The sequence below is a fragment of the Marmota monax genome, unplaced genomic scaffold (genome assembly GCF_021218885.2).
Source record: "Marmota monax isolate L192 unplaced genomic scaffold, Marmota_monax_Labrador192_F-V1.1 WCK01_AAM20220418_F8-fsc00222, whole genome shotgun sequence".
Taxonomy (NCBI): Eukaryota; Metazoa; Chordata; class Mammalia; order Rodentia; family Sciuridae; genus Marmota; species Marmota monax.
The window spans coordinates 2,569,153-2,582,428 of record NW_026694968.1 but is presented as its reverse complement, the minus strand read 5'-3'; the positions used below and the strand labels follow the sequence as shown (position 1 = coordinate 2,582,428).

At 33.7% G+C, this 13,276-nt stretch overlaps 1 protein-coding gene across 1 annotated transcript in view; it reads left to right on the top strand.

Moving 5' to 3' along the window:
* Positions 1-13,276, top strand: part of LOC124081270 (iron-sulfur protein NUBPL) — a 177,825-nt gene that overhangs the window by 11,676 nt on the left and 152,873 nt on the right. The window contains exon 2 of the mRNA XM_046427486.2: positions 1,478-1,568. Coding sequence (XP_046283442.1) covers positions 1,478-1,568 — 91 coding nt within the window. The remainder of the gene's footprint in view (positions 1-1,477; positions 1,569-13,276) is intronic.

The following is a 13,276-nucleotide window of genomic DNA, read 5'->3' as shown; positions in this document are numbered from 1 at the left end:
GAAACTCACATATGATCTAGCTGTATACCACTCCTCAATATCTATCCGTAAGAACTAAAGACAGCATACTTTAGAGATAACCTGTGTATCTCTAAATGCATGATACATTTATTGTAGCACAATTCAAAATAGCTAAGTTATAGACAGCCTAAGTGTCTGTCAGCAGATGAATGAATAAAAAATGTGGTATATATACACAATGGAGTTTTATTTAGCCAAAAAAGAACGAAATTATGTCATTTGCAGGAAAATGGATGGAACTGGGGAGCATTACATTAAGTGAAATAATCCAGACTCAGAAAAGTGCCATATGTTTCTCTCATGTGGAAACTAGAGAGAAAAAAAGAAAAAAGAGGGTGGGAGATATCATGAAAATAGGAGGGAGACCATTAGGGTAGAGGAAGGGAAGGAGGGGGCTAGGGAGAGGAAAAGTGAGCCAGGGGAGGTACTGGGGCATGAAATTGATTATCAAATTATGTTATATGTTTGTATGAATATGCCACAATTAAATCCCCTATTATGTATAATTGATATGCACAATAAAATTAAAAAAATTTTTTTGCTAAGAGGTTCAGAGTTTTATCTTGGCAGGATATGTAGAGAGTAGGAGGAGAATTGTGAGACTTGGTGAAATATATAGTTAGTATTAGCATATGGTTTCTTGTGGATGAGAAAGACTGATAATAGATTGATTTTGGGGAGAGGGAAAACAAGAAATACTTATTTTGGAATAATGAATTTTGTTTTCTGTTCCTTGATTAAGCTGCTGATTAACTGGCAGCTAGCAGAGACAAGTAAAGATATCTTTGGCACCTGGATAGGTTATCAAACAAAACAGTTTTTAGTTGTTTATGAATCCTCCAGATTCATAAACAGTCATGTTTGACTGTTTCTTATATGTAAGAGGTTATCTCTGTTATGTTGGCTAATATCCTTGTTAGCACTGTATTTCTTTTATGCCAGATCTGCATTAGAAATTTCTCACTTACTTTGTGAAGGTCTTGTTTCCATGATCTTTTTTTCATTTTATATTCTTTGATGTGTTAGATGGATTTTCCAAAAGTTAAAGCTCCATCTTCTTGGGATTTTGTTGCCATAGTAAATCATTATTTTAGCTTTGTTTGCATGTTACTTCTTAGTTCTCAAAGTCATGCTTAGATCAAAAAGTCTTAATCGTCTTGCAGCTGTATGGGAGACTTACTACAAAACGTAAAGCTTATGGAGTAGATGGGAGACCTAAACTACAAAACATAAACATGTGGACTGGATTTTTCTAGACAGTTATCCAGAAGATATTAGTAAATCAAAATGTATACCCTTAGCAATTTATGCTTTCACTTAATGTTGCTTTGAATGTTTAGGTTATGATTTTGAAATATTTTACAAATTTTCTTTTCCGTAGTCTGACTTATTACTGTATGCTTTATCTTTAATGAAGAATGGGAATAATCTTATGGTAAATTCTTTTTTCTTACAGTCAAAGGCCATTGGTTTGTTAGATGTAGATGTGTATGGTCCTTCAATTCCAAAAATGATGAATCTGAAAGGAAATCCAGAATTATCACAAAGTAAGTAAGAAGAGATAAATATTATGATAAGACTTGGACTTTTATATAGTATCTTCTAAGTGTCATAACTGTGCCAGATGCCAAGTGTACATTATACATCATATAGTATAGTGATTTAGAAATCAGATATGCTACCACACTATCTGGGTTTGCATCTCAGCTCTGGCACTGACTGTGTATCTATGAGTAAATTGTTTAGTCTTTTAATACCTTGACTCCCTATGTATAAAATAGGCTAACAATTGCTATGAGAATTAATATAAGTGTAATGTATTTGGTAAGTTCTGGCACATAGTAAATGATCAAATATGATAGATTTTCATCAGTCTCTTTCCATTAAATGTGTGGATGTATTGGAAATATTTGAATAGAAAATATATTTGGGTTAGGACAGATGAAAATTATTTTCTTCAAACAGATTTTTATCAGATTTTTCCTAAAGCATTTTCACAGAAGCCCTAAACACTGGTGCCATCAAGAGGAAGAAGTAATTTTTTGAACAAATCTTTTATATTTACTGTTTTTGTTATTACATTTTCTTGTAAGGCTATCAAATATAAATTTTAAGAATAAGAAAATTCTATGATCAAAAAAAATGAAAAATTGGAAAAGCTGTTAATTTTTCTTGAAAAATTATTTTATGTCAAATTGGTTTAATAAAATTGATTTGTAATCATAATAAGAGGATACAGTTGAATAATTTTTTTTGGTTTCATATTGGGCTTCTTATTTTCTATGAGTCAGGGACAAAATGATCACATTTACTTATGGATATTTATTGGATTATCTATGTAATAGAAGTATTATTTTTGTTGTTATTAAAAGTTATTTAGACATTGTCTGCTATTTTCGGTGCATTTGTTTGTGGTTTATTTGTGGAGTAAATTATAATGTTAAAATGTGGATAATTCAGTATGAGAAAGTAAAGTTCTCTGTAACATTCTGAAGAAAGCTTAAAGATCTAGTGACTAAAATTAACTTTAGCAGTTGTTTTCTTGTTTCATGAAAATATATATTTAAAAAGCTGTTATTCTAGTTTCTTTGTCCTTGGCTTTTAGTGCAACACATACTTAGTTTGCAAATACATGACATGAGCCAAGTTGACAAACTTTCACAAAGGAGTAATGAATTTGTGTACTATAAATGATAGAGTCCTTATGCCTGGCTCTTGATTAAAGTGATGTGAGAACTGGTGCATGCAGCCATGAGTGATGGCAGAACAGAGCCTCAGTGTCAGCCTTTTCTTAAGTAGTCTGTTCAGTCTATGCCAACGTAAGTACTTGAAGTGAACTTTAATTTCTTTCTTCTTGTTTTACTGAAGCTTTAATCTTAAATTTGATGTTTGCAAATTGGCTGCCATTAAGTAGGCTTTCTGGTAAAGATGAGATACTGGAAATCTTGGAAAGCATGGGGGGGGGGAACCTTTTTTGTGCTGACAAGCTGATCTTAAGTTCCTCAGGAAATAAATTGAATGATTTAGGCATTCACTCAAAAGAATGTGGATTTTTGAAAACTCAACTTATGAATTATTTTTGAACCTTAAGAAAACCTGCTGCTATTATACTAATTGGCATCATTTTGACATTTTTCATTTTATCATGTTAATTTATCCTGTTACACTCTCTATTCCAGAAAACACAATGCAATGTAAAAATTACCTAATTTACAATAAAGAAAATCTGTGAATGACTTGTTTTCAGCAGTTCAGGTTTTAGGGAGATAGACCAGCTTTTAGGCATTCTTCTGTTCTTGGACTGAGCTGGACAACCTTAGAGGGAGTAGGACTTCAGCATTGTCTGTTTCTCTTCATTATTTAAATAGATTATGGTAATGCAGTTTTCATCAATTTGTTTATTTTAAAACTCCATGGTAGGGTTGATGGCTCTTACGTTTATTCACATTCTTTTCTCTATTTGAGGAAGTTGTAGAACAATTAGAAAATTTTGGAGAACATATATTTTACGATTATGACATTTTAGCCTTGATTATCAAGAGAGATTTTATATCTGATTTTAGCAAAATGAATTTAGTGATTGGAGAAGAAATTTAAGTTTATACTACTTTTGCATTCCTTAGCCGGAGAATGTTTCTATCAGCTTTAAAATGACAGTAGTGATTTTTCTGTTAGCATACAAAATTTTGGTAATGGGAGGTCCAGAAGTTTGTAGAAAGGATATTATTATAGAAAAACATAAACTATTTGACATTGTATTAACTGCACACGACCAGTTGCTTTGGGAACCTAATAGAATTTAAAATAAAATCTATGTGTGGTTGGAAAAACTAGCATCTAAACCTGAATATAATCCCCTTCCCCTTTTGAAAACGAAAGAACAAATGCCAGTTCTTTCTATTTAAAATTTCAAAGTCATATAATATTCAAATTTTGTGTTATCTTGTAACTGAACTATAATCCTTATAATTAATTGACTAGAAAGTTTTCAGTTGAAATGGCAAATGAATATTAAATAATAGTTATACTCAGATGTATTGCTTCATTCCACCAATGTAATAGTCTTTATTATGACCAGGTTGAGGGCTTTCACTAAGTGTTTTAGTCAGCTTTTTCATTGCTGCAACTAAAAGTTCTGACCAGCACAATTGTAGAGGAGGAAGATTTTATTTGGGGTCTCATGTTTCAGAGGTCTCAATCCATGGACAGCAGACTCCATTCCTCGGGGCTCAAGATGAGGCTGAATATCATGGCAGAAGAGTGTGGCAGAGGGAAGCAGTTCACATGATGATCAGAAAGCAGAGAGAGATCTCCACTTGCTGGATACAAATATATACCTCAAAGGCATGCCCCCAATTCCCACCTCTTCAAGCCACACCCTACCACTTCAGTTATCACTCAGTTAATCCCTATCAGGTATTAGTTTACTAATTGGGTTAAGATCTCACAACCCAGTCATTTCTCCTCTGAACCTTCTTGCATTGTCTCACACGTGAGCTTTTGGGAGACACCTCACATCCAAACCATAACATTAAGCTTTCTAAAATGATTTACTGGTAGAAATCTCTGCTTTCTTTCATAGTTTTGTGATAATGTCCCTTTAAGTATACTTGTGAATTTGTTACTAAGTTTTACTGAAGAGTGTCTTTTGAAGTACGGAGCTAATAAAGTAGGAAAATTTTGAGACCTTGTTAAGAGAGCTTACTAAAATAGGGATGTCAAGCAGTTTTATTGGGGATGACACAGTGATTATTAATGATGAAATGTGAGACTTTTTTGAGTGGGATCCACATGTCCTTTCTATTGTTGGGAGATAGTAATTTTGCACTCATATTACAGTTTTATGCTTTAAGGAATTTAGCTTTTTTTTTTTTTTCAGATTTAGGAATGCATAGTATGTGGCCTTGTGAGAATTTGTAGGAAATCAGCATCAGCAAATGACCTAGTATAATAGCATCTGTCTCTGGAGTTTATGAGGAAGGGACTAAGAGTTCTTAAAGGTAATTTTAGTGTGTACAGGATGAGAATCAACTCTAGTTATTCCTGAATTTACAACATTGTTTCCTGTCAGAGAAGAGATTTAGGGATGTTGGTGAAGTTTTTGATATGCTTGGGCACATTTTAATCCAGTGTTTGGAGCTTCTAAAGCTTCTGATTTAGGATTTGCTTCTTTTGGTCATTGTCCTATGGACACTTTGATTTTATCTGATGCTATTTTACGTGATGTACTTGTGATGTACAGTGGTGATGGTAAGAAGTGATGGGATAGATATATAAGAGACTATGAGTAACACAAGGAAGGGGGGAAAGATGACTGGCTATTAAATACAAAATAAAACCAAAGAGTCAAAGAGGTTTTAAGCTCAAAGAGGTTTTAAGCTCCAAGGACCAGAATACTAATGCCATTAATATAAATCCACAATGCATAAACAGACAGCTGATGTTCTTTTAGACATACTGACTGAAATACTAGTGGTACATAGAGGTATCTGGCAGACAGCTGCAAATGCAGGCTTATAACCTGGGATACGAACATACCTGGAAATAAGATATTTGGAAGCTGCTCCCCTAAAAGACTACTAAACTCTAGAACTAAATTGAAACTGTGATATTGCTTCAATGAATAATAGTCAATGCTAAACGTGGCCAGAAACATTAAGTTCCAAGAAGATATCACTAAATTTGGAAACAGTACATTTTTAAATGTCTTTGAGATAGCAATGCCGAATAAAATAATGAGCATAGAAACCAGAAGACTGTAGAAAAAGTAAGAAGAGAATGAGGTAGAAAGGATCATTAGAAAAGAAATACATCAGTAAATCATCAAAATTTTGGGGGAAGATTCTGAGATATATTCCATAATCATAATGTTACAAAATGACTTTTCTTTGCTTTTCTGGATTCTCTTTTCATCCTGTTATACCTGGAATATTAAGTCAAGATGATGTTAACATAATCAGGGGTTAAAGAAATCTTAAAAAAAAGTTATTTTGCTCAGGCTTTCGACACTTTAACCTTTGCAATATCTGAAACAAGGTTTATATTCTTTGGAGAGTCTCCTCAGTTTAGTTTATCAAAGCAAAAGTCTATGCATCTCTCTATTTTGTCATTTCTTGTATAGTTCATTGAATATGCTTGAACTAAATACCTTACCTAATGTGTGGTAAGACCCTTTCCCTTTTTCCTCTGACCTTCCTGAGATGAAGAATAGCCAGCCTCTTTAGATTTTTATTGCTCTATTACAGACTGTCTTAGCTCAGGACTGTAGCAAGTGAAGTCAGTGAAAGAATGCCTTGTTCAACTTCTATGTTGGTAGCCATTATCGCCTGTTCAACTGTTCATTTTTTTTTCATAGGTTGGCAGCAAATAAGGTTGATATATACATCTATGTATATGTTAAAAAGATCATACATTTTTGTGTTTATGGTTAGCACCTGCCACCAGAAAAGTATAGGGGTGTTCTCCCATGTGTCTTAATTTTTTGAGTTAGATCTGAGGGTTTTCCTTTAGATATAAAGATTAATAGAAAGCACATTTGTAACATGGCCTGTTAAGGCTGTTTGTACTTTACATTTTTCTTTTTCAGTCTGGACTTGGGTTCAAAACAAAACAAAACAAAACATCTTTATTTCTTATTTCCTAACTCTTTGTTCCTCAAAATCTTAAAGTTACCAAATTTCCAATATCTTCCCTCAATGAGAAATATTAAAATAACTTATAATTGTTAGGTATTGGGAGGATTAGCTCATGATTTTATTTATACTCTATTTCTATTTATTTGCCTTATGATGCTTTTGTTTTTTATAATGTCATATATTGTTAATCTTTAGTTACTTTAATAATTTACTGGGTACTTTTAGTGGTATTTAACAAAACCTATAGTGCTTGCTTTCTTTGTTTTCTTTTTTTGGTTAACAGAAAGCAAAGCATTTAAGAAGGAAATTATTGTGGTGAAAGTAGGATATAAAATAAATTTTGAGGGTGTAAAATGTAGGGAGTATTCATTCATGAATTAGAAACTGCATAGTAATGATACTCTACTAAGAGCATAAGTAATAATACTCTACCAAGAGCCATGAGAAGTTTTGATGGCCCAGATTTGAATAAAGCACATATATAGAAATAGAGTATAAAGAGAATCACAAGCTCATTCTTTGTTTACCTAACAATTATAAGTTCTTTTAATTTTTCTCATTTTTGGTGAGGCTAACTAGAGAGAAGAGAAATTATATATACTACAAAGCATTTTAAAAATTAAAAAATATCGATGAAAGAGAACATCTTTCCCCCTTTCCTTTGGATTCCTTCTCTGATTTTATGTATATAATATGTATCCACACAGGGTATTAGATTGAAATGAAATATTGCTCATCAAGATTGGATAGATAATATCTATCCATTAGATAGATTGGATAGATCTATCTATTAAGGCATAAAAGTACAGGGTTTCTTCAGTAGTATCTGTGGTATTGACCCAGTGAGTCAATCTGTTCTTTCAAAGGGCAATTGTTACAGAACTGGAGAAAATAGAATAGTGATGTTTTAGTGGGAGACTTAGTTTAGCTACTAGCCTTCTCTAATTTTCATTTTGGAAACTATTAGCCTACTAGTTGTTATGAATTGTAGCATAAAATTATATTATCCTTTTTCATTTCATGAAAAGTGACAGAATTAAAAATCTTTAATGTTATCATTACCAATTTTACTAATAGTTACCAATACCACCAGTATTATAAAGTCCTTCATAATCTGGTCCTAGCTGTCACCTAAACTCTAAAGTCTGTATTTCAAGCTTATTTTGTTACTCAGTGACCACCAGTCACAGGGACTCTTCTTCTATAACATACCCATCTCTCTGCTATTTCAGAGACATCACATGCTTTATTCTCTTTGTTTTGAATGCCTTCTACTTCTTCTGCTCCCACTGTAATCATTCCACTCATCAGGTCTTAGTTTCTTTTTTCTTTCTTTCATTTTTTTTTTTTTTTTGGTACTGGGTATTGAACTCAGGGGCACTCTGCCACTGAGCACATCCCTAGCCCTATTTCGTATTTTATTTAGAGACAGGGTCTCACTGAGTTGCTTAGCACCTCACCTTTGCTGAAGCTGGCTTTGAACTTGTGATTCTCATGCCTCAGCCTCCCAAGCTCTGGGATTACAGGTGTACCCCACTACACCCGGCCAGGACTTAGTTTTAACATTTATTTTCTTTTTTTTAAATTTAATTTTTAAATTTTTAAATTTTTTACATACATGACAATAATGGAGTGCATTACAATCATAATTATCCATTCACAGAACAGTTTTTCATAACTCTGTATATAAAGTATGTTCACGCCAAATTATGCCATTATACATGAGCTCTCTTATTATTATTATTATTATTTTTGCATTATAATTCTTAATACACCTTTATGCCACAATTTATCATATCTCTGTATATAAGATATGTTGACACCAAATCATGTATGAAGATGTGAATTTAGTTTTGACATTTCTTATTCCATGGAGTCTTTCTGATTCTTCTACTTCCTTTTCTCAATTGCAAGGATAGACTTTTTTGATATTATCTGTTTATATATTTTTAAACTACTGAAGGATGCAACATCCACAGAGTGGAGGCTTTTTGTTTGGTTTGTTTCTCTAATGCTTGGTATATAATATACATGCGTGCAATAAATCTTACTTGAATAAATGAATAACATCACTACTTCTGTTTCATTTCATGTGTGTTGCTGCATAATTTTCTGCTTTGTATGTGTTAAATAACTTAATTTGATTTTTTTCTGAATAAGGCAGTTTAAATATATTATCTTCGTAGTGGTTTTTTTTTGTGTGTGTGTGTGTGTGTGTGTGCTGAGATTGGACCCTGGGCCTTGTGTACAGTATGCCATGTTCTATCACTGAGCTAATCTTAGCTCAGTAGTTAATTGTTGTGATATATTTGAGAAGCTATCTTATATTGCTCCACTTACCCTGATGCTTTAAAAAAAGAAAAAGGAAAAAAATCTGTATGGTTACTAATTTGACTGTTGAGCATTATATTATATGGAATAAAATAATTTTTCAGGCTGTTTCCATATGCTAAGGTAATGGTAGTCTTATTTTATATTTTAGTTTTGAATTGTTTAGTATTGTTCTGCCCACTTATAGATAGGGTCCTTTGCGGCCTGAATTTTCACCATGATGAAAAACTGTATTGTTGAGAATTCCAGGTCTGGGACTGTGAACAACTGTGAAAAAGAGAAGGAACTAAAAGGCCAGTATACCTCATTATTCTTTCCTCAGACCATCCTTATTGGTAGGCTAAAATAGTACAAGGAAACTAATATTAAGTCCTCTTTGAGAGTATTTATTCTTGAGATTAGTATTGTAATAGGTTAGGAGAAGTAGTGAGTGAGAAATCAGTGACAATAAGGTTTCAGTTTTATTCTGCTGCCTCTGAGGGTTTTCAGTTGAGGAAATGAAAGCAGAAATAGCAGCTTGAAGTTTAATGGGATAGGGATCTCCCTTGTAGTTTACAAACCACAAACTTTTCTGAGGTAATAGGTGTCTTAAACTGGCTTCCCCAGAAAGCAGAGCTCATGCACTTTAATTTTTTAGGTAGTGGAAAAGTGGAGTAAAGAAGGAAAGGAGGGAGAGCCAATATGAAAATGTGTTTTCAAACTAGCTATTGCTAAATAGGACAGATTGCTTGACTGCCTGGGCCTATATAATCTTGTACTATACCTAAGACAATCTGTTGGGGAGAAAGGAGTAAAAATTTATCTAGTGGTGTCCATCTCCCATTGCCCAAAGGCTCACCTTGGGAGTTAATAACTTAACTGTATTTCCAAGTTGTGTATATGTGAGTGCCCACCAGGGACCTGTGTTTCATGGTGTCCCCTCCCTGTGTTAACATGGAAGTTTCTGAATGGGAGGTGAGGAGTGCACAATGTATAGGCCTGAGTGAGCTGCAGCCCTGTAGCCCTCTCTGTGAGGTGGTCATAGCCTATGCAGAGCTGATTGCTACAGTGGCAGCTGCAATGACGGGCAAGTGAGTCTAAGAAGGTCTGGATGGCACATGTGGCACCTCTGATACATGGGGCTGACAAGTTGAACTCTTCTATAATCCAGACAGCTATTTCAGTGAATACCTTCTTTATTGATTGATGCTATGACACAACAGCAGGCACTTAAGAAGATAGAGGATTCTATCTATATTTTGATATCTTGAATTTTTAGGAGAATATGGAATGATCCCCAAATCTATTAAACCAATACATTTCAAAATTTTATTTGTCAAGGGAGTATATACTTAAGAGGGATACTTGAGCAATATTTAGAAATGTTTAGTTTCAAAGTTGTTTTCAGTAAGATATGTATAAATATATATGTATATGTTTTTATTGATTTTATTCTTTCAATCTGATAATTTTTTATTTTTAATATATAAAATTTGGTAACAACAGAGTCTAGAACTGGAAACCTTACTTCTTTAAGAATGGTGCTCTTTGGGAACAAGTAATGCTGCATAGGTGATACTGGCCAGTTTTAAGTATAGTAGTATTGTGGGGATTGGGACTTTAATAATAGTGGCTAAGTTTGAACTGATGGTCATTTGATCTTTCTGTAATCTGGTTTCTTATTTCAAGCAAATGTTTGTACAGTATGATAGTATGTATTGTACATTAAATCCAGAAGCCTCAAATAGCAAGTGTACTCTGTCACATCTGGGTATGAATTATAATGAAAAATTGAGGTACTTTAGCTCTTAGTAATAAGGAAAAGCTGATGGTTCTGTTTGGGTATATTAGTAGGCACCATAGGCATTGGAAGAACCTTTAGGGCTATTTTCATTTAAATGTTTATCACATGGGGCTAGAGTTGTAGCTCAGTGGTAGAGGGCTTGCCTAGCATGTGGGAGGCACTGGGTTTGATTCTCAGCACCACATATATAAATAAATAAATAAATAATCAAACAAACAAATAAATAAAATAAAGGCCCATCAACAACTAAAAACAATTTTGGATTCAGTGGCAAAAAAGTATACTCTGTCACACATTTTTAAGTAAAGCATTTAAAAAAATCTTTTAACTTGCAACTTAATCAGCACTGGCTTAAATAAAAATGGTTGCCTTTAAAAGTATAAACTATGCATATTTTAAATCTAGCTTTAAAATATACAGTTTGATAAAAAATGAAGGAGGCATTATTTTTGTTCATTAAACAAACATTTATTGAGTATCTTCTAGATAGTAGGCATGAGAAATTCTTTGTTCTTTGGCTATCAGATCAAATAAGATTTGGTCCTTGTTCTCATGAGCTTATAATACACACACTAGACAGTGGGTGATCTTAAGTGTCATCAACAGCTGTCATAGAAGATAAGAATGGTTCTTTGTAAACCCAGAGTTGGTAACTCTCTGGAACTTTGAGAAGACTTTTTGGAGGAGGTGTCTCTTGAGCTAAACTTTGAAAAGTTGGTAAGGTAGGAGTCGGTTGAAAGAAGTGAGGATGAAAAGTGAGGATGGCATCCCAAGCAGTGGGAATAGCAGATGTTAAAAGCTGCAGAATGCAAACTGTTTTGCATGGTCAAGGTAGAAGTTCGTGGGTGAGTTGCACAAGTGAGGGGAGGGCAGAGAGATAGTCAGAGGTCCTTTCATGAATGCTGTCTTGTGTCAAAGGTTATAAGAAAAGATCATGGATTAAAAGTCACAGTGATACTATCCCTTTTGTATTCTAGGAGGATCACTTTGGCATCATTGTGGAGGAAAGGTAATAGAATGAGATGGAAAGTGGAGGCCAGTTAGAAATCTATTGCAGTGATCCAGATGAGACCTGATTTAAGTCTGTGATAGTAGAAATGGAAAAGAAGGGACCTAATTGAGATCTGTTAAAGAGATTGAATAAATGAGGCTTGTTAATTCATTGAACTAACTGAGAAAATGTACCTAGGACAGCTTTTGGATTTCTGAGTTAGATGATTATGTGTTGGTTGTATTATTTATCAAGATAGAATGAATAGGAAAAAGGAACAAATTTAAGGAAAACAATGATGAATTAAAATTTAGATTTGTTGAATTCAGCATCCAAAGAATGTCAATAGGTGACTGGATATGAGTTTAGAGTTCAAGAGAGAGGATTAATTTAAAGATGCAGATTTGGGAGTTCTGTGTGTGTGTGTGTGTTTTGAAGTTGTTAGTTTAGATCAGTGGTCCTCAGTCAGAGGTGATTTTGACTCCCAGGAGACATTTGGCAATGATTAGAGATTTTTAGTTGTCATAATTGGTATCATGTCTGGCATCTAGTGGATGGAGGCTAGGAATGCTGCTAAACATCCTATTAATGCTCAAGATATCCTCCTACAACAAATTATTAACTGGTCTAAAATGTTAGTTGTGCTGAGGTTGAGAAACTCTGATTTAAACAAGGCAACCCTAAGAGTTTTAGAGGAAGTCAAATATAGGACTAAGGATAGAATTTTAGGTACTATCACTCTGAGGGGATCTGAGGAAGACTAAGAAAGGGTTACCATAGAAGCATAAAGAAGACAAGGAACTAACTATACTGTAGAAGCCAAGGAAGGAGACAGTTGTGAAAAGAAATGGCCAACGTTTTTAGAGTGGCTAATTAAGGTAAGAACTGAAAGTCTCATTTTTAGACTTGACAGTATGTTCATATATTTTCAATTTACGTAACTACAATTTTGAAGATATCTGAGTACAAGTTGTATTTCTTGAAGGAAGATATTATGTCTGACCCTTGGAAGGTCATTCATTTGGAAATCACTTATTGAGCATCTCTATCATTGTACAGTGCTATGCTCTAGGGAAAATGGCTGAGTAAAACATAAATTCTCTTTTTTTAATTTTTTTTAGTTGTAGTTGGACACAATATCTTTATTTATTTTTATGTAGTGCTGAGGATTGAACCCAGGACCTTACCCGTGCTATGTGCGTACTCTACCGCTGAGCACAACCCCAGCCCCTATAAATTCTATTTTTGAGGAGTTCACAGTCCATAGGGAGAGAGAGATATCAGCACATTAAGTATCATAGTAAATATTGAGGTATATGAATGGAGGGCTGTGAAAACAGAGAAGAACTTACACTCTTCCCATGATGTAGTCCCACCAGACCTGGATCCTGACTTCCAATCATAGGGCATAAAAAGGAATAAGAGACTTGGGCACATTTTAAAAAATGTAATGAAAAAACACTTGTTTTAAATTTTGATATTAAACAAAAAAACTGACAGTTACACTATGGATTA